Source organism: Neltuma alba, unplaced genomic scaffold (genome assembly GCF_004799145.2).
Source record: "Neltuma alba isolate B1F8T4 unplaced genomic scaffold, ASM479914v2 tig00010370_pilon, whole genome shotgun sequence".
Classification (NCBI taxonomy): Eukaryota; Viridiplantae; Streptophyta; class Magnoliopsida; order Fabales; family Fabaceae; genus Neltuma; species Neltuma alba.
In genome coordinates, this window is record NW_021635275.1 from 198,433 (window position 1) to 219,977 (window position 21,545).

A 21,545-nucleotide genomic window follows, 5' to 3' on the forward strand; every position below is an offset into this window, starting at 1 on the left:
CTATTAAGAGAACTATATATCAATATTTTTCGTGGGAACTATATCTCAGCTGTAAATCATATTCGATTTATCATAAACCCTTTGTTCTATATTATATTAATTATTCCTTCCAATCCTAAATATAAGACTCATTTTATAGAGTGAATTATACTATAAAATAGGTTTTATATTTAGGATTAGAGGAATATTTCATTTAATCACACAGGATATAAACATAATTTCATAGTCAAGTCAACTTTTCATATTTTCCGTTTTATTTTTATCAAAAATTGAGGGCAAGAGAAAAATAATCGATTGAATCCATTCTGGATTCATCCTGCTATTGCGAAACAACGAAGCCAACCCACCACGTGCGCCTTCAGGGTGGTATAATAGTAGTAGTATTATATTTCATTTGATCCCAGCCGTCGAATAATTCAAATTAAGACCCATCAAACGGCTCACCCATCTCGGAACAGTCCAGATGATCTCGTCACCTTCGCCGCGCGTTTTTTTGTTAAAAGTAATTGAGCAACTCTTCCTTCCTTCCTTCAATAATGGAGGCTCTTCTCCATCCCACCGAATGGTAAATAAAAAATGGACTACGGAAAGGAATCATTATTCCCAACTTTCTATATAAAGGTCTCCATTATTTCTAAGTGGCTCATCACAATCATATAGTAGGTCAACAAACAATTCATCATCATCATCATCATGAAGCACTTTCTGGTGAAATCTGTGGTGGCGCGAGTTCTGGTCTCCGGCGGATCCCAGAACTTTACCCGCCATCTTGTGACAGCATCAGCGGCGCCGGAGCTGAAACTCCGCCACCTCTATGGCTACTGGCCGAGGATGTCGTCGACCTTGGCGCCGTCTCCGGCTGAGAAGGAGCCGCAGCAGCAGGAGAAAACGGTATCGGAGAAGAAGCAGGAGAACGGAAACGGCGCCGTTTCAAGCTACTGGGGGATTTCTCGACCGAAGATTAAAAGAGAGGACGGGACTGAGTGGCCTTGGAACTGTTTCGCGGTACTATATAGTTAACGACAATTATTTGATTGATATTTACATCTGTAAACTTTGTTGTTTTTAAGTATAAAACAGTGATTAATTGAGTAATTAACTAAGAATGATTAGTAATTATATGTGTTTGTTTGGCAGCCATGGGACACTTACCATGCAGATTTGTCGATCGATATAACAAAGCATCATGTGCCTACCACTTTCGGGGACAAACTTGCTTTCAAGACCGTGAAATTCCTTAATGTTCTCTCACATCTGTATTTTAAGGTTTGTGCTCTTTTTCCTGTCTCAGTATATGCATATATATATATATATGTGTGTGTGTGTAGTTGTCTTTTATATCCCAGTTTAGAGAGGCAAGTTGATCAGAACTCATTTGAGAAGTAATACCTCTGATCTTAATTATAAGACCCAGTTGATTATTTGGAGAGATTAAGAAACTTAGTTAAGTTAGTTATTTGTAATGAATATGTGTTGTTTTTTTCCTAAAATATCCTTACTAACTCAGGTTTGTTTATCTAGAACTATCATTATTAAAGGATTATCTTAAAAAAAATAAATAATATGAGAGTCAAAGTGGATTGGGATTTTATATTTAGGACCAAAATAAAAAAATTAAAACCGTGTAATTTTAAAGATTTTTTTAAAAAAATTATAAAAAAATCCAAACCGCACCATTTTATCACTAAATGTTACTGATTTTACATAGAATTTAATAATCAAACAACAAAATTAAAAAAAATATATGGGAAGTTATAGGTATTGTAAAAGGCATTAAAGGGAGACACATTAGAAGCTCAAAACCCGTCAATACTGATTTAAAGCATAATATCTCATCTATGACAACTTATTGGAATAATTACTGGACTGCTATAATGCTGATGAAGTGAAGAATGAAATTTTCAGGAGCGATACGGTGCCACGCTATGATGCTAGAAACGATCGCGGGGGTGCCGGGGATGGTGGGAGGGATGATGCTGCACCTGAAGTCACTGAGGAAGTTCCAGCACAGCGGAGGGTGGATCAAGGCTCTGCTAGAAGAAGCAGAGAACGAGAGGATGCACTTAATGACAATGGCGGAGCTGGTAAAGCCAAGCTGGCACGAGAGGCTACTGGTGATTACAGCACAGGGAGTGTTCTTCAATGCCTTCTTCCTGTTCTACGTGATATCCCCAAAAGTGGCTCACAGGTTCGTTGGGTACTTGGAGGAGGAAGCTGTGAATTCTTATACTGAGCATTTGATGGCCATTGAAAGTGGGAAGGTGGAGAATGTTCCTGCTCCTGCTATTGCTATTGATTATTGGAGGCTTCCTAAGGATGCCACTCTTAAAGACGTTGTTACTGTTATCCGTGCTGATGAAGCTCACCATCGTGATGTCAATCACTTTGCTTCTGTAAGTCTTCTTTTGTCCATATCTTCACTACCCTTCTCCTTCCTCTCATTTATGAGAGATCTGGTTTTGAGGAACTAGAGTCAGTGATGTTTTGTTTGGAACTACTTAATATCAGCACTTATTATTAGAGGTAAATACTGGCTCTAGTCATTAACATAGAAGCTATAGATAATTAATTTGAAGATATTAAGAAAATTAGTTAAGTTAATTATTTGTTACATATATGTGTTGATTTCGGAAACTATCCTCTTCAATTATGTACATTGGATGATTAGAATTATTTCTTCGGTAGGAACACCTTGCAATTAATAGGAATATTTTTGAAAAAGATGGAAAATAAAATCGATTAGGATCTTATATTTAAGATAAAATCTAACCTTTAATTGGCTCTTCAATTAAGAGTTAGGGGTGATCTTATAAGTATTTTTATGTAAACTAAGACAAAACTACCTTCATATACTTACATTTTATATTGAAAATTATGATTAAAAAAAGCTGCTTTTGAAATTTTCAATCAACGTTCCAAACAAGCATTTAAAAAGTTGTGTTGAATTGGGTGTTTGGTATTTTGGGGTGTTATCTAGATCTTGAATTTTTTTTGACAAATAAGATGTACAAATTACAAATATTGAAGTTCGTTTTAGGAGTAATTTTTATTTAAATTTTTTATTTACAACTAAGGTTTTTATATTTACTATTGTTTGAATTTCTATATATTTGCAACCCAGAATTTCCTCAGCAATATTTTCTGAGACCTACCATTATTAAATTAATCTTTTGGGACCCATGTGTTATTTGTCCTTTCCTAAAAAATTTGAACTTTTTTCCTGAATAAAATATATAGATTTTATAATATATACTCTTTCTCAGTGAAAGGTACTGGGGACTTGCTGTGATCAATTTTATAATTTATATGTTAAAAAATAGAGTCTATTATAAAATTTCTTGTTAGGATTAGGTTTCCTTTCGTGTTAATGTTATCGTTTTTTTTTTTTTTTGTGTTAATGTCATCGTTTACTTGATGCAGGATATACAATATCAAGGAAAGGAATTGAGAGAGGCACCAGCTCCCCTTGGCTATCATTGAGTATTTTTTTCCCCAAATTACCCCTTTTATTTTTTTTTTCACGTTAATTAAATGATGTATCATGTGTAGAGTTGTTGGTTGTTGATGATTGATTATCAATAACAAATGTACCTTAAATCTCTTTTTTTTTTTAAAATCAAACATTCAAACATGTCTTTTACGGTTTTACCATGCATGCCCTGATAATTAGGGGAAATTGCTGGAAAAAAAATTCTACATTATAAAATTTATTGTCCAAAAATATTTTAGGACTCTAGTGTTTGAACGGGTGTTACAAATTTTTAACCAGTCCAATTCTTTTTTATTTATGGGCAACATACGTTCAACTCAATTATGTGCAAATATATTTCATTTTACATATAGTTGAATATCAGTTGAATGCATACAGTTGAAAAACTTGCTAAAAATATGTTGTACTTTTACCTAAATTCTTAAATAAATTTTAGATGCTCTAAGCAATGAATTTTGTAATAAGGATTTTCAGCAAATCTTTTTCGCCAAATTTCAGCAAATTAAATTTTCAAGACTATGAGAATAAGCTTTAACATGAATTATTTATTTATTTTTCAAATCAATATATAAGTGTAGATACATTGCTCGGACATCGTTATTATAATTACAAAAGGAAGTTGGCAACAACAAAAAACTGGAAAAGAAATACTATGTTGGGCTTCAAAAAACAGAAGGAAGAATTTCACACAAAAAAATGTTTAAAATTATTAAAATTTAAGTCGTAACAATATTTTACTAAGTTTTGATAATAACGAGTTTACAAGTAACAACATATTTTTATAAAAATTTCTTATTTGAAATTTAATAATTTTAAATTTTTTTCCTGAGATTCTCCAAAAAAAGAATTTGAAGAGGATTAAAAAAATTGGTGTTTGTTTTGTTGTTAATTATGAAGAACATTCCTAATCAACTAAAAAAGAAGCAGTTGATTTTCACATAAATAAATAAGGGTTAATGCAAATTTCGATCATTTAAATTTGTTTTCATTTTAATTTTGATTTCACAAGTTTTATATCATAAGTTTTAGTTTCTTAAGTTTCCTTTTATTATATTAACCCAATAAATAAAGATCTTAATTTTTTTTTTGCCAACAAAAATAAGGATCTTAATACATGTATGCAGCTTCTAGGTAAAAAAAAAAAAATGCATGCAGCTTAGAGTGTTTTAGGTATTTTCAACAATATGCACTCCTCCATTATGTCTTATAAAACATTTTAAAAGTAAGTTATAAAAATTAATAAATTTCATTAAATATGGTTTTTTGGGCCAGGCATTACTTATAGTTGGGAGCGTTACATCTTGAAACACAAGTATAAATTTCAGAAAATACCTTTGTGATCCTCGAAAGTAATGAGCAAATAATTCTTTATCCAAAACATCTTATATTATAAAATAGGAAACTGCTCCAAAAAAAATCATTAAATATAAGTCCTTTTACCATATAAATTTGTTGTTTCATTTTATAAATTTGTTTAGAAATTCAAATTTTTCCCAAAATTTTTTTTTATCATGCCCTTAGACTTTGAAACAATCTTAATTTATACTTAGGGGCAAGTTTCATAATGCAACTAATATTTCAGAATGTGGAGTGGCTACAGTAATTATAATTCACTTCTATTTTTAATCAGGCTCTATAGTTTATTTTGTTTGAATTGAATCCTCATTATTTAATCTAGTAATATTTTTTCTGTGTAATTTAATCTAGCAATTTAATTCTTAAACCGTATGAAATTCATTTGTAAAGATGCACAAGTGTTAAAATGACGTTAAATAAAATAATTTTTTTTTTGAAAAATTTCACAAAATTGTTAAAATTAAAATTAATGAATTTTATACTTAAAGATAAATGTTTATAAATTAAAATTAACTAAGCATTCTTAAGTCTAGTCCAATTTTTAAGATGGAGGTTATAGATCTAAAGCTACAAATTTGTTTCGCTAAATGAAAGATAACAAATAAATATAGTGCATTGTTTTTGTATCAATATTTTTTTGTATTACTATTTTTTTTTAATAAACACACTTTTTATTAGAGTCAATCTTATTTAAGGTTTCAATGTGAATATTATTACTTCCAGTCCTGAATATAAGAGCTAGTTGACTAATTTGAACAGACTAAAAAAATAAGTTAAGTTATTTATTTGTAATAAATATAAATTGTCTTTCCTAAAATATGCTTGCTAATCAAATATATTAGCTAGAACTACTATTATTAAAAAAACTATCTTGGTAAAAAATGTATAAATATGAAAAACAAAATAAATAAGAATTTTATATTTAGTATCAAAATAAAAATTAAATAAGTTCTTATATTAAATACAAGAGGTAGTATATTTTTGTATTACTACTATTTGTGCGTTATTATTGTTAAATTTCAAAATCCAAATTTCAAACATAGTTCTACGGTCCCGACTGGAAATCCTTTTTGTCTATTGCAAATGTCATCCTTTTTAACCAAAAAGTCCAAAGCCGCCAAGTCATCGCCCCCCAGAACCAGAAGATGGGGGGCGGATAGAATAGTGGTGTCTAGGCGCAGAAGGACTTTCTGCAACTGCAATGGATTCCACGCATATGGCGCTCTTCAGAGCTCTGAATCACCATTTCTGCAGAGCGCCTTCTAGTCAATGCATTCCCACTGTTCTTCTCCATCACAGGCTTAAATGCCTTTCTCATAACTATGCTATTCGCAACTCCAGCTCTTTTGCTTCTTCTTCCCCCTCGCTCAGGAGCTTGTGTGCGGTTGTCACTCGACTGCCCTATCGTTTTCGGTGTGTTTCGAGCTCTGCTGCTCCGTTTGCTTCTTCTGGCCCTGGAAATGGCGGGCTTGGAGGGGGGAGTGGTGGTGGTGGAGATGGTGGCGCCGGTGGTGATTCGGGAGACGCCAATCCCAAATTAGTTGGTGATGGTGGTAAAGAACTTTCGGCGCTTTCGCCTGATGTTATCATTCTCGATGTTGCGGTATGAGCTTCTCTCGCACTCCATTACGTGATCTCTGAGGTGGATATTACTTCTTTTTATGTTTTCATTACTTTAAATTTAAATTTATATCCTGCTGTTTCTGATAGGGAATGGTCTGTGGGGGATGTGCAGCTAATGTGAAAAGAATTCTAGAGAGTCGAGTAAGTTGCTCCTGTTTTAATTTGTCTGATTGCTTTGCAGTCTTAGAAGGAAAGATGTGGGGAGTATTCACATCTTACGGGTGTTATTTAAGTTTAGTCAGCAAACTGATTGGACTTGGCGATCTTGATAAGGATGCATTATATTGAACAATGTAATGGCGGCAAAATATTGCTTAGATATTTTAAAGCAAGATTGGATTCTCAGGTCCTAAAACTTCAGAATTCATAATTAAAATTCACACATATGTTTAATTGCTTGCATATAAGAATATGGCTTGGAAATGAGTTGGCGGAGATGGAGTCCAAAAGTGTTGCGGGGGCACTGAGGAGTAACTGCAGAGAATCCATTGGCAAATAGTGGCAGATGTAACTTATCGGGGAGGAACTGATTGATTGTGTTTTGAATGATTACTTGGGTTACTGAAGCCTGGAAACCATGATGTTGGTCCAGTGTCCATCCAAGAATGTAAGAAGGACATTGGTCTTGTACCTTGTGGCCTGGGATTTTGCCGTCTTTGAACTTCATACAAGCCCAAAGCTCCCTAAATTACTGCTCCAGGTCATTGGATTGTCTTGCATCTGGCATCAATACTATGATAAAAACGTGGTGTTTTACCATGTTATGACTTTGGAAATTGCCAAATCATGGCGATTTACCATTCTAAAATATTTATATGTTTCTTCTACAATACAACTTCAGTTTTATGACCCTTAAGCCCCTGGACTCTGATGAGGCCATTTACATTTTTGGTAAAATCATAAATCCTTCTGGAAATATCACCAACAAGAGAGAAAGGGTGATGGCACTTGACCTAAGGGGTAGAAAAGGAACAGACAAATAATCCTGGTAAAGAACTCTGGCTTGTTGTGAATTTAAAAATTTAGGGCTCCTTACCATTGAGCAGTTACATTTAAATGATCAATGATTATTTCCCCTGTAGAATATCTCTCACATTCCACATCCGTGCTGCCAAATGCAGCCTAAGTAGCCCTAAACCTAAGTTGAATTAAGTGGAAATGTGAAACAGGGTTTCAAGGTTATATATCCCTGATACTCTCTTTTACTTAACAACATGAATAGAAAACAAAGATAAAAGAAAGAAAACATGTATTGCTCTTAAAATGCTATGTTTTCTTTCAATTCAAAAGCATTTAATGCTTTTCATCTCTGTATCTAAATTGATGCTCTTTATCTGTTGTTTTAAGGACAGCCTCAAGTGTCATCTGCTACTGTAAATCTAACAACAGAGACAGCAATAGTTTGGCCTGTATCTGAAGCAAAAACTGTGCCAAATTGGCAAAAGCAATTAGGAGAGGCGCTAGCAGAGCATTTGACTAGCTGTGGTTTCAAGTCTAGCCTTCGGGGTATTGCTTCATGATCACCAATATTTTCAATGTGTCATTTAGTTTCGTTACACTTTTTAGTCTTATTAACATAGGGAGACATCTTTACGAGGATATTCCTTTATAAAATACAATGTGAAGCAGAAGAAAAAGAATTGTGTTGGTCAGGCCTTATAGATCTTAAAGCATGTGATAATGTTATCAATTTATTGTGTTTTAATATATTAATGAAAGATGCTAAAATGATGCAATTTGGTAGTTTCTTTGGCTCTCAGGTTCCCTGTTGTCCTGTAGTTTTTCTGCTTAGGAGGATATCCTGTCCTTGTCTTTATTGTGTTTTATTTCTTTTCTAAAATCACTTTTCTTGTTTAATAAGAGATTTATGTCTTCATGCCTTACTTTCCATGAAGTTTTCTTCTTGAGTTAATCCTTTGAGACATACTAAGATGCTCCCGGACAACCTCCCTTGGAGAAAATATGGAATCCTCTCCCTCCCCTGAAAGATTGCATGAATGTTATCCAGGTGACCTATTGGTAATCTGCATATGTATTATGAAAAAGAGAGCAAGATTTTCAAACGCAACATAATCTTTGTTTTCAAGGTATTGAACACCTTTGCATGTAAAATAAACTGTTATTTTAACCTGTGGCTTAATGTACCACCTTGATCAACATTTACAAAATTACTAATATCACCAACAATTAATGAATGGAAACTGCCAACACCCTTAGCGCACAAGTGGTGCAGCTTTTAGCCTACCCTTATTAAATTGGTACCTTCATAGTTAAAAATTGCATGTTTGCTTGGTTATGTTTGTTTATGGTGGTTTGTATCAAATTATCTAGTCACATTCCTGCTGATTTCATTTTAATAATGTCATTGGCATTTCTGTGGACTCTTAATGTTCAAAGTAATGAGAATTCTGAAGGCACTTTTAGATGGCTTTATGTTCAAGTCAGATTTTCATTACCGCTAGAATTCTTGATCCAGTTGTTCAATTATTTGTTACATGCAAGTGCTCGATTTTGACTTTTATGAAATTCTTGACATTGTTCTTTGTAAACATTTATGCCCCTGGAAGAATTCGTTATTTTTACTTTCATTAACTTCTGGAAGTGTTTAGACTGACACGATAATTTCTTTTACTTAGAGTTTTAAATATTCATGTAAGCAGTAGAGTGAAAACCCATTTTTAGTGGAATTTCATTCTTCAATTCAATTGCTTTCTTTTGCTGGGCTGTTATTTATAAGTATAGTTATTTGTAAATTGTGAACTGCCATTCTGACTTGGCGTTCCAACTTTATTTTTCATGTTTATGGTATACACGCCCTAATCTTGTCCACTTGCTTGTTTTTATTCACCCTTCATAATGTCTAATGACTGTGATTTTTCCTGAGTCCTGGTTAATGTCTGTGGTAAAGGTTCAGCATACTCTCAAGACTGACGTGTTTTATTCAGTTGAAAATCCTAAAACTAGTGTTTGAGAAATGACCAGAAGTTGAATTTTCTTACAAAATTCAAATTTTGAACGGTATAGGAAAGATTATCTAAATAACATTTCAAAGTTTTGTGGCTGTGGCATGCTTGAATTGCCAAATTTATGTAAAGCATAAATGTTGACATTTTTAATCCCGTAGCTGTTCATTAAGTTTTCATTACTTCAAATAAGTTTGGGTGTTCCCACTTACCATGTGCTTTGGAATTCATTTGATTTATGTAAAGCTTGGTGGGTTAGTGGCAGGTCAGAAAGTAGAAAGTGATGCAATTATTTCACCATTTTAGTGCAGAAGAGGTCTTATCTGGAGTCGATGGTATGGCCTTAATTCAAGAGGTTTTAAGTTTCACCATGATACCTTTTATATGACCAAGCAGTTTTCAAATCCTATCTCCACCATTGTAGATGTATGGGTTAGGTTTAAAAAATCATTATTGATGTTATAATTTCTCCTTGAGTAGGTCAGTCTCTGTAGCTAATGTGGTTGGTATTGGGGAGTCTTGTCTGTGCTTGGGAGGCCTTGCGTTTGAAGAATTTGCTGATATTCAAAACTAGAACTCCTTTAGTTGTCAAGAGTTTATGAACTTTTCATCTAAAGTAGGTTGTGTGCTTGCTAGACGTTGGATTTCCAATTGGTTACCCACTGCCTGGTTAATGCTGTATACTGTTGGTATAATGAATATTCAATTTTGCGATCTGTCTGCGTGATGAATCCCTATTTTATTATAGTTTTATATCTATTTAAGGGTTTTTGAGATAATAATTGGGTAAAATACAGCAAATATAGAAAAAAAATACATAAATGAAATAAATAATAAAAAAGGGCTTATTTGTCTGTTGTTTATATAATTTCTCTTGAATGGATTTATCTATGTGGATGGAAGGTATTTATTTCTTATGACTGTGCTATTTATACTATCTTCTGCAATTTATGACCTTCAAATGTAAACTTAAAATATTATATTATGTGCTGTGAAAGTTTTGCTTTCTAATTTTCATGAGTTATTTTACTCTATTGAACTAAATTATGCATACTAATTCATGCACATTCGAAAGTTTTTGCAACATGTTATGAGTCACTCGTATTGAATCTTCTAATCTTCATGTGTCATGACTTTTTCTGTATCATCAGTTGGGGAATTATAACTTCCTGACATTAGTTTAGTCGTGAAGGTCTACTCTGGATGAGCGCATTAAGTTATACTTTATATGTTTGCTGTAGCCTGATTTATTGATTTATGTTAGGAGTAAGTAGTCATAGGTGATAAATTTTAGGTTGAAGTATCATGAGAGTCTCAAGCTATCTACTTTTACCAGGTTATAAATTTCTGCTAGATCTTAGGTTCACATATTGTGCAAAGTAAATCTGACGGGGACTTAAATAATATGGGATGCCTAAGTCCCGTTTTAATAGCTAGCTTTTGGGGGAGGGTTCCCCATCTACCTGATTGCCTATCCAAATCGTCATGCCTTGCCAAGCTAGAACACTGGAGTAAATTATCTGAGCCTTGCCTTGGCTGTTCAAGTGTTCTTTCCAAGTTAACATTTTTAGAGTGACTAAGTTATTTAACAAAATTGAAGGTTTACATTCATCATGATTGCTTGACAATTCTGCTTTCTTGAAGTGCAGATTCAGCAAGAGACAGTTTCCTCCAAGTTTTTGAAAGGAAGATGGAGGAAAAGCACAGACAGTTGAAAGAAAGTGGTAAACACCTGATGAGCATTTTGAGCTTATATAAAATGATGGAAGATGTTGCTGATAATATTTCTTTAATCTCTCCTATGATCATTTGATTGTAATCATGATGTTAATGATGCAATGCCTTTCTTGTTCTCTCTTCATGGTGTTTAAGGGCGAGAGTTAGCTGTTTCCTGGGCTCTATGTGCTGTCTGCCTTGTTGGCCATCTTTCTCATTTCCTTGGAGCGAAGGCACCTTGGATCCATGCATTTCATTCCACTGGGTTTCACTTATCCCTGTCTTTGTTTACATTGGTTGGTCCTGGGCGTCAACTTATTCTTGATGGCATAAGAAGCCTTCGTAAAAAGGCACCAAACATGAACACATTGGTTGGTCTTGGGGCTTTGTCATCATTTGCTGTCAGCCTATTTGCTACCTTGCTTCCGAAATTGGTAAGATAAATCGTGATAAATTTTCTTATTACCCAACTGTAATTTTAAATGCATTTGCTTGGCAAATAACATTTAGTAACACAAATTCCTTTCTAAAATAAACGGGTAAATTAAATTTTTACCCCTCTTTGTTCTGGCCCAAAATCAGTTTTCGTTTTCCCCTTGTGATTTGCTTACCTACCATTTGGTCGCCTGTGGTATTATACGTCTGAATTTTAACAAATTACAAAGTGAAAGTATACTTGTTCCCTTGAAAATATGTAATTTGGCTTGCATTAATAGTTGACATGAACATGGATGTGGTAAATAGCAATTTTTTTTTTTTTTTTATGCAGGGCTGGAAGGCTTTCTTTGAGGAACCAATTATGCTAATCGCATTTGTCTTGTTAGGAAGGAATCTGGAACAGAGAGCTAAAATTAAAGCAACCAGTGATATGACTGGACTTCTTAGTATATTGCCATCAAAGGCTCGCCTTCTGGTTAACAATGACACTAAGGAGCTTGAATCAAGTGTTGAAGTTCCTTCTGACAGTCTTTTTGTTGGAGACCGAATTCTTGTGCTTCCTGGAGTAAGTAATATAGAATTTTTAATTTGTCAGGATAAAACCCTGCAGCTCCTTCACCCTTTCATAGCAGGAGCCGCTATTGTTTATTTTTCCATCATGGCTGACCATTAGTAGCTTATTATGACGCATTAAAATTGTCTAATAAATATAAAGACATGACAGTGGTGTACTCCATGTCCTCAAACAATGGGAAGTGGAAAATGGGGACAAAATGTGGGGAAAGGTGCAGAAAGAATTTGTCTTTTTAAATTGCATTCTCATCTGTTTTAATCTACTTTGCTTTCAAAAGCTACTACCATCAGTAGAAGCTCTATTTTATATCCGTATAATACTGGGGAAGGCAGCAAGGCTAATATAAGTTAGAACTAAAAGCAAGTATGATGCTGTTTGTGCAACAAAACTATTGCTAATTTTGGTTAGATCACATTGTGCTTGAATTGTAATGAGTGGCATTCATAAAGTGTTTGTTAGGCTTCGTTGATATATTTTTAACCCATATACTCTTACTATCTAGGATCGTATTCCAGCAGATGGAATTGTTAGAACTGGTAGAAGCACTGTAGATGAGTCGAGTTTTACTGGAGAGCCTCTGCCAGCAACAAAACTACCTGGGGTATTCTTATGTTCTCAACATATTTATCTGAATAATAAATTATTTGGCTTTTGACTTTACTTGTCAGTCTTACTTGTTTATCTATATGTGGGTCTATGGCGCAATCAGCGTGGTGCATTTGTACTAGTTATGAAAAATCTTTAATGTTATTGTGGGTCATTTAACCAACCTATTCTCTTTCCCGTATCTGTAGCAGCACTACAATTAATTCAATTGTAACTGTGTTGGATTTTGTATGTGCAGAATCAGGTTGCTGCTGGGAGTATAAATATAAATGGCACTCTTACAATTGAGGTGCAGAGACCAGGCAGTGAGACTGCCATGGGAGACATTGTTCGTCTGGTTGAAGAAGCACAGAGTCAGGAAGCTCCAGTTCAGCATTTGGCTGACAAGGTTTTCTTATTGAATCTTTTATCACTTTTATGCCCGTCATATCATGTTTCTGCATTGAGGAGTCTGGTCAAATTCATGGTGTTCATATTGTAAAATCTGGTTTACATTTTTAATTATTGATCCCTGCTGGCTCGATCTTGAAAGAAGGTACAGTCTGGCTAAGATGTCTAAAATGGCCAAACTTTGTTAATACTAGACATTGTAATGTGGTGTGTTTTTTCTTTTATCTATTTTGTTTCTCCTGTATATTCCGTGGTGTTTACTGTTGTGTCTGGTTGGAGTAGAATTTCATAATTTCTCAAGGTCATTTGTATGTCCTTCCATATATTATGTGAATGAGATAGGAATAGGATTGTGTTCACGGCCTCTCCTTGATTTTTATGCATGCATCTGTGCGAATTGAATGTATTGGCTGATTAACAAACTGCCAAGTATTTTTTGTTTGTGTATATTTGCGCATTGTTTGCTTGATTGCTGCTGGGTATAGGTATTCCCAACATTTGTTGTCGTTATTTACCTTTTGCTTAATTTTTGTAACATTATTTTGCATCCAGGTGGCTGGACACTTCACTTATGGAGTAATGGCAGCTTCTGCAGCCACATTTACATTCTGGAGTCTGTTTGGCACGCGCATTCTTCCTGCTGCTCTTTATCAAGGAAGTGCAGTTTCTCTGGCATTGCAACTTGCTTGCAGTGTTCTGGTATGATTTTCAGAAGTTGTAAATGAGTCTTACATTCCAATTATCTCCTTTGAGGCATAAGGAAGCTAGTACGTAACTGTCTTCTTTCATACTATGTCAGCAACTTAAAAATGTAAAGCCCATTTTTGTCCCTGATATGATGCTTTCATATATTAGATCGAGTGCTTTTTGACATGGAATTGGACTTGTTTTAACCTTTATTCCCCAAATTTCTGACATTAATTTGATTTTAGCACAATCTGGTAACAGGCTTTTGCTTGGTACTTGCTTTAAGCCCAACATGATTTTCTGTGGGAGAGCATATAAGTGTGTTAGTAACATTAAGTTCATTGCTTAGCCCTCCTGTAAGATTGGGTGGCTCTTCAACATTAGTATATTATTTAATTGAAGCTCCAAAGCTCTTAATTCATGATTCCATTTTTGGCTGTACAAAATGGAGATACCATTTATTTGTTTTTTGAATGAAAGGTTTCATATGTTGTCGGAGAGAATTCAAAGATAAAGAATTTATAATTGCAATAGAGTGGGGAGTAGAACCTTATCGTTAATGGATCAAATGCTTTGCCAGATGTGAAGACAGCTTTTCTGGATTTCCTCTGTTTCTGATTTAAGTGGGTTGTTGCTTTACTCATTCATTATTTTTATCTGTTTGTTACTTCCTTGCCTTATCCAATTTTAAGTACGTGGGATTGGAGCCTTATTGCTTAAGCTTTTTTTATCTCTATTTATTGGATAAATTCCTGATCTATTTATGAGTAAGAAAAAGTACCGGAGCTATTCCACTTTCTCTGGTTGAGTCCACAAATCTTCAAAACTGAAAATTCATTCCAGTCTTGGGTACCAACTACTTAGGGACCTACTTCTATATCTGTTAATATGAGCTTAAACTCTTTGTCCGGCTAACTGATTCATTGCCGGGAATCACATTTAACTTGTGATTATTTGAGTCAAATCACATTGGGCATAAGAATGTTCTCTGGCTTTGATGTCTTTATTTGTTTCCTGATTTTGAGGCTTTACTGCCTTTATGTGTTTCCTTGTTTTGCTGGCTGGGTCGTTCCTTATGAGAACGTAATCAGACCTTAATTAGTTCTTTAATTATTCTTTATTTCTATGGTTTTTTCTTTCTTGGAGGGTGTGAATCTGTCCTCAATTCTATATTTTTTCCCCTGCTCAAAAGAGAATCTGGGCATATATTATTGGAAATTACTTACAGTGATTTGACACAGGTTGTTGCTTGTCCGTGTGCACTTGGGTTGGCCACACCTACAGCTGTGCTGGTAACATCTTCAAAGAGGCTGCATCTCTCATCCCCATAGTCATCATTGTGTGTAGACTAAGCCTTACGGTATTACGTTGCTGTGTGTTTAACAGGTTGGAACTTCTTTGGGAGCCACGAGAGGATTACTTTTACGGGGTGGAAACATTCTGGAGAAGTTTTCAATGGTAGATGCTGTTGTATTTGACAAAACAGGGACCTTGACAATTGGTAGACCTGTTGTGACAAAGATTGTTGATACAAGTGGACAAGACATAAACTCAAGGTTGAGTGGGGCACAAATTTTCATATGGGAAGAGTACTATTATAAAGATATTGACTTTCACTTTGATTTTAATCCCATATTGCTGTCAGTTTGGAACTATATTTTAATAAAAAATTACGAGACATCCCTCTCATGTTGATTACCCTTGATATTGAACAGATCAACAATAAAAGTTGGAACTCCTACCATGTATTATCCCTTTTTAGGGGCATATTTTTTTTCTTAAAAAAAAACAGTAGTGCAATACGGCTATCAAAAACTGTAAGTAACAGACATAATAAGTTAGGTTAGTTAATTTTAAATAGCTTGCCTTATTTATCAGTGTAATTAAAAAGGAAAAAACAAAAAAACAAAAATAAAAGCTTGGCTGTTCAGTAAATATCATGCAAGTACAGTTAGATTTTTAGCAGTTTTATAATCAATTTTTAATAAATTCATGCTTAGCACTACAATTTCTATTTTGATTTCTCTTATGTCGCCTCTTGAGAACACCATCATCTATGTGTAACTAGACCTTGTACAACAGAAATTGGAAATTCAACTCATGATAGCACAACCAAGTTAGCATCGTCTTGCTAATTGCCTTAAAACGTTTAAATATGCATCCCTGAAAAGAATATGGCGAATGAGTTTTCGCATGATGCGACTATAAACTGTAGGAAATCAAATTATCTAAATGTTATTTATCTTTTCTAATTTAGCAATTTCTTATTTATCTTTTTGGTTTTAATTCCCATTTATTGGCCAGTTTGTTTAGCTCTCAGGATAAGATTATCTTAAGCATTTCTCCGCCTAAGATAGGAGTCCTAGATGGTGGGGGTTTCTCAAATATTTTATTGCTAGCCTTAGTTTAGGCCTTATCATTATATGCAATTGGGATTTGAGTGGCAAGGATTTCTCCTTTCCTTTATATGTTTGATTATTTCCACTTTACAGAACAAGTTCAGATGGTTATCAAACCCTGAATTTCTGCGTGAACATTGATTGAACCCTCAGTTTTATATTAACCTTAACCCTGCCGTGAAGACAACTGATGCATTGAAATGATATTGCATAAGTAGCGTTCATTCACGTTAAATTTTCATCAAATTGACTTTTCTTGAATAGGCTTCAAAGATCATTTTCAGCTGTTCTGATTTAGCCTTCCCAAGTATTACAGGCTCACATAGCTTAAGTGAATCCAAAGCCCTAGAAAAATTATATATGTTAGGTTGCTTTATCTCCAATCACTTTTTTACTCAAAAAAAAAAAAAAAAACTAAAGATGTTTTAATTTAATTCCATAATTCTCGTTTCTTTTGTATGTGACGGGTGACTAAAACATACCAGAGAAAGAAAAGACAAGGGAAGGGAATGAGCTGGCAATGAGAGATGGGGGTTGTAACTAATGCCGACAATATAGAGAGGGCTGTAACTAATGCTTGAGTGCGGTGGTGTGTTCTCTGTTTTGCTATTTTCAATAATTTCTGTGATTGCGTGGCTGTAATTTCACTGAGATACTCCTTAATCCTTGCATCGGATAGGGATGACCTCATTTTATTCCATAAATAATGCAAACCGCAGGCAATTCCATCAGTATGTATATACATAAATATGCATATGGCATTAAGAGCATTTCAAATCTAATTGTTTTCCATGTTTTTACTTTTGTAATGATTTCTTGGAAAAACTTGTTATTCTGAAACGTTATGTCAGATGTCATCAAGTTTCTGAAATTATATGATTTTTTGGTAGAATAGGTATGCAATTAAAGGTAATGGCATATCACATGGTTAATGTAGGCAAGCTGCAGACAATGAGTGGTCAGATGTTGAAGTTCTGAGATTAGCTGCTGGAGTAGAATCAAATACAGTACATCCAGTTGGTAAAGCAATTGTAGAAGCTGCTCAGGCAGTTAATTGTCATAATGCAAAGGTGTTCATCTTATTGTTTGATTTTTTTAAGGTTCACTGCAAATATGATTATTCTTTTTTGTTGGTTTTGCACACTTAAAATTTCCAATTAGCTTTTGATCTGAAACTTGTCTCCCAGTTAGCATAGATGATACATTAGCTGGTCATATTTGTTTTCTTTTTGAAGTTTATTTTATGTTATCTTTATCTTATTTTACTTCTAGACTGGGAGGGGGGATTGACTCTAGAGATCATCGTATCCTGGCTTCTACATGATTTCAACAGCTTAAATCCTTGACACGGTATTAGAGCCTTTGTAACAAAGTAGTTAAGAATTTGATCCTTGATGACCCCATTTCTTTAACTAAAACTCAGTTTCAGTGTATAGCCAGGAAAGTTTCAGTGAGTGTAAGATAGGACTATGCTTTGTTCACACTTCAAGTTCTAAGGGCCTTTTTGTGAGAGAGAATATTTGATATTATAATAAACTATGCACGGTCCTTCACTTGATAGCTTAAACTTTTGAGTTGAAGTGACTCTTGACACTTCTTTCTATCTTCTAGTCTCCTGTACTTACCTTGGATCAGATGATTTAAGAGGAGAAGGCATTTAATGGACCTAAGAGCGATTGGATTTTCAAATTTTCTGAAGTAATTTAATCAAGTGAAATTTGGAGGAATTTGATATCCCCTGAAGAGGTGGAATTTGGGAGTATGCTCTCACTGTTGATCCCCTGAAGGTCATTATCTGTCTTACCTGTTCAGTTACCCTTGTTTGGTGGAGGACATGCCAGTTAGGAGCAATAGCTTAGAATGCAGTGTTTTTGTCCTCTTCTACAGGGAGTATCTTTTTTCCAAAAGAGATCGATTTAAAGAACAGAATTTATTGGTAGAGTACTACATTGGTAGATATTGTAAAGTAGAAGATTATTGTTAGATGTCATTTTATATTCGGATTGTTCTGCCTGTCTTTTTAAATTGATCAAAATACAACTGTCAGCTTATTTGCAAATTTCGCAGGTAGAAGATGGGACATATTTGGAAGAACCTGGGTCTGGTGCAGTAGCAATTATTAATAACAATAAGGTTTCAGTTGGGACTTTGGAATGGCTCATCAGGTATTCAAGTTATGGTTGTTCCTCTGATTCACACATGATCTCTTTAACATTAATTAATTGGAACGGGGATGCTATTTCCAATTGGTTGCAGTAAAGGGAGAACGTTTATTTGCAGTAAAATTCATTCAATGGTTCTAGGAACTTTCAATTGTATTACTCTATGGAAGTACAAAACAAAAAAGAAAGAATTTTTCTGTGTTTTTTATTGTTTAATTTTCAACCACTGATCGGTAATATCCTTTGCACAGGCAGGGAGTTAACAAAAATATTCATCAAGAAGTTGAGGACCATAGAAGTCAGTCTGTTGTTTATGTGGGAGTAAATGACACTGTAGCTGGGCTTATATATTTTGAAGACCAGATAAGGGAAGATGCAAGACATGTTGTTGAAGCTTTGTCTAAACAAGGAATCGGTGTTTATATGCTCTCGGGAGACAAAAGGAGTACAGCTGAGTACGTTGCATCTATTGTTGGAATTCCTGGAGAGAAGGTAAAAAATTCTAGACAAACCTCTACATATCCCTTCTATAAATATGTGCATTTGTAATGTTGATATTTAGGTGACATGCTCAATATCTTTAGATAACTATTGATAAAGCATAAAAAGGATTACATGGGTGCTTCACTATTGAGTGGGTAGTTTAGGTTAGTTGTCATAGACTCTCAAGTTAAGTTCCTGTTGTACCACAATATTTCTTCCGTTGTTATTTTTCAGGATTTTTTTTTTAAATTGAATAACTGGATATCTCATATTTTTGTCAATTGTAGGTGCTATCTGGAGTGAAGCCAGATGACAAAAAGAAGTTTATAAATGAACTCCAGAAAGATCAGAAAGTTGTTGCTATGGTTGGCGATGGGATCAATGATGCAGCTGCCTTGGCTTCGTCACATATTGGTATTGCATTAGGTGGAGGTGTTGGAGCTGCTAGTGAGGTGTCTTCTATTGTGCTGATGGGCAACAGGCTCTCACAGGTAATTTGTATTTACCTTGTGTTCTGTTTGATTACAGGTTTCTTCGGTTTATTGAAATTAAATTAATTTTATTTATTATTGCTGGTTATTCATATTATATTTGTTTGATTTTTACCTTTTCATTATACAATTTTAGTTTCTGTATAGCAGTACTATTTGGTAAAATATAACAGGAAAATGTTTGCGCTGGATATCTCGATGTAATCGTGTTCAGATTATTAGTATAGTTTGATCTTAAATGTATTTTCTTCATGGTGTTTTGCATGTTTATTTCAATTTTATTATTTTGCACAATTTCTAGGATTGCAGTGGGAGACTTGTTAACACGGTTTCTTATATTTATACCTCCTTGCTTATCAAATATAATAAATTTCAGAGCATTCAATCTAAATCTGCAGTTTTCTCTTGTGCTAAAAGAGAGATGTTTATCACATCATCACATGGCCTCTTGGGTTTGCATTTCTTTTTGTCAGGAACCAGAGCAATGCATAAGGCACACAACAAGTGTTTTTTCCTTCTGAAATATTGCTTCCTATAATGGATATATATATATTACGTTCCTAAATGATTTATATCTATGCAGCTGCTTGATGCATTGGATCTTAGCAGGCTTACGATGAAGACTGTGAAACAAAATCTTGGGTGGGCTTTCCTATACAATATTGTAAGTTCTGCAACTGAAACTTGATCATATCAATGCAGAATATATAGAAAGAGTACTATTGGCTCAACTGTTGTTTTTTTGTTTTTTTTTAAATACAAATTGAATTTCAGATTTGCTTTTTAATACAAAGCAACTTGTTAAAACTTAGAATTTAGAAATGACTTGCCAATGCTAGTTGGCACCTTTTTTTTTTTTTCCAATCCATTTTTTCCCTTTTGCCGACAAAGCAAGTTGGCACTACTAATTGTAAGGACCTAGATAAGGCTTGCACCCCACCTCCCTGGGTATGGGTTCAAATTCCCCTATGACCACTCAGGTCTCGCATCAGTATCAGTCCATCCCAAGTGGGGAAATTGTGTCTAAGCTTCAACTACTTTTTTGAAAGTTTTATATAATCCATAAAAATTATCATTCAGCTCTATATGTTAACTGCTAGCCTGAAAGTATCATCAGTCTCATGTTAACATGGTTCTTATTTCCTAGTGAGCTAGGAGTTAGGTCACTTGCGATATCTTTCTTACTTTTGTCGTACCAACGTGGAACTGGTTAAGTTTATGATTAATATGGCCAAAAGTAACTTTGAGGGCTTAAATGTCTATCTTTTGTCTGCATTCTGGGTTGTTGAATTTAAACATAACCGCCGCTTTATTTTTTCTTTTGTCATCGACTATTTTTGGGTAATCGAGAGCTTTCATGCAGGTTGGAATTCCAATTGCAGCTGGATTGTTACTTCCAGTAAGTGGGACCATGTTGACTCCGTCAATTGCAGGGGCTCTCATGGGCTTGAGTTCCATTGGGGTTATGACAAACTCATTGCTTCTAAGATACAGATTTTCCACGAAGCAAAAACAAATCCATGCGGCATCCCCGATGGTCGAAACCCATGCCGATACTGATCTTGCCCAAAAAGAGAAATTAAAATATGGACAGTAAAGTGATAGATGGTGCAGGATAACAGAAAACAGAACGCAGGTTCTCCATCCTGCTTTTGGGCAGAGATCAGCAAAGATATGGACATTCTTCTGTTTTTGAACAAACAGATCTGATAGTTGTTCCTATCCACTAATTAAAAAATTTGAAGCTGTCAGCTGAGAAATGAGACGCATACCAGAGCATGCTTACTTGTGGGGTCCAAAGTTAAGGTGATGTTATGGATATGACACTGAAGGACCCCAAACCCGGAATTTTATTTTATAGGAATGAGTTTAAAGGGTATTTGTCCGAAGATGAGATATTCATTCTTTCCAGCGTTTCTTATCTTAGTTCTCATTGATGGATTTGATAGTAGTTTGTAAGCCTACTTCCTTTCTAATGTGTATCTTGCCTGTCTCATCACAGTTCAAAATTGTCTTGTGCGATGTTGGCAAGTTGGCCACGTCGGGAAGGTAGATTTATTTTCTCCTATTTAATGAAAGAGATCTAAATTACTATGATGTCACAAAGGATGAGCAATTTATTCTTGATGATGATGTGTGTTATATCTCAACCATCTTCTTAAGCTGA

General features: G+C 34.5%; 2 protein-coding genes across 2 annotated transcripts; both read left to right on the plus strand.

Moving 5' to 3' along the window:
• Positions 1-562: 562 nt before the first annotated feature.
• On the plus strand, positions 563-3,603 carry LOC114756041 (alternative oxidase 3, mitochondrial). The gene is made up of 4 exons (XM_028944957.1): positions 563-1,005; positions 1,138-1,270; positions 1,909-2,393; positions 3,421-3,603. The coding sequence occupies exons 1-4, from the start codon at positions 694-696 to the stop codon at positions 3,478-3,480; spliced, it is 990 nt and encodes a 329-aa protein (XP_028800790.1). The 5' UTR covers positions 563-693; the 3' UTR covers positions 3,481-3,603.
• Positions 3,604-5,977: 2,374 nt separating this feature from the next.
• Positions 5,978-21,311, plus strand: LOC114756082 (copper-transporting ATPase PAA1, chloroplastic). Its single transcript, XM_028945004.1, has 17 exons — positions 5,978-6,449; positions 6,557-6,610; positions 7,822-7,975; positions 11,082-11,156; positions 11,305-11,582; positions 11,918-12,151; positions 12,663-12,761; positions 13,005-13,154; positions 13,709-13,855; positions 15,085-15,135; positions 15,230-15,399; positions 17,180-17,312; positions 18,310-18,407; positions 18,656-18,896; positions 19,175-19,378; positions 19,962-20,042; positions 20,742-21,311. The coding sequence occupies exons 1-17, from the start codon at positions 6,048-6,050 to the stop codon at positions 20,973-20,975; spliced, it is 2,805 nt and encodes a 934-aa protein (XP_028800837.1). The 5' UTR covers positions 5,978-6,047; the 3' UTR covers positions 20,976-21,311.
• The last annotated feature ends 234 nt before the right edge of the window (positions 21,312-21,545 follow it).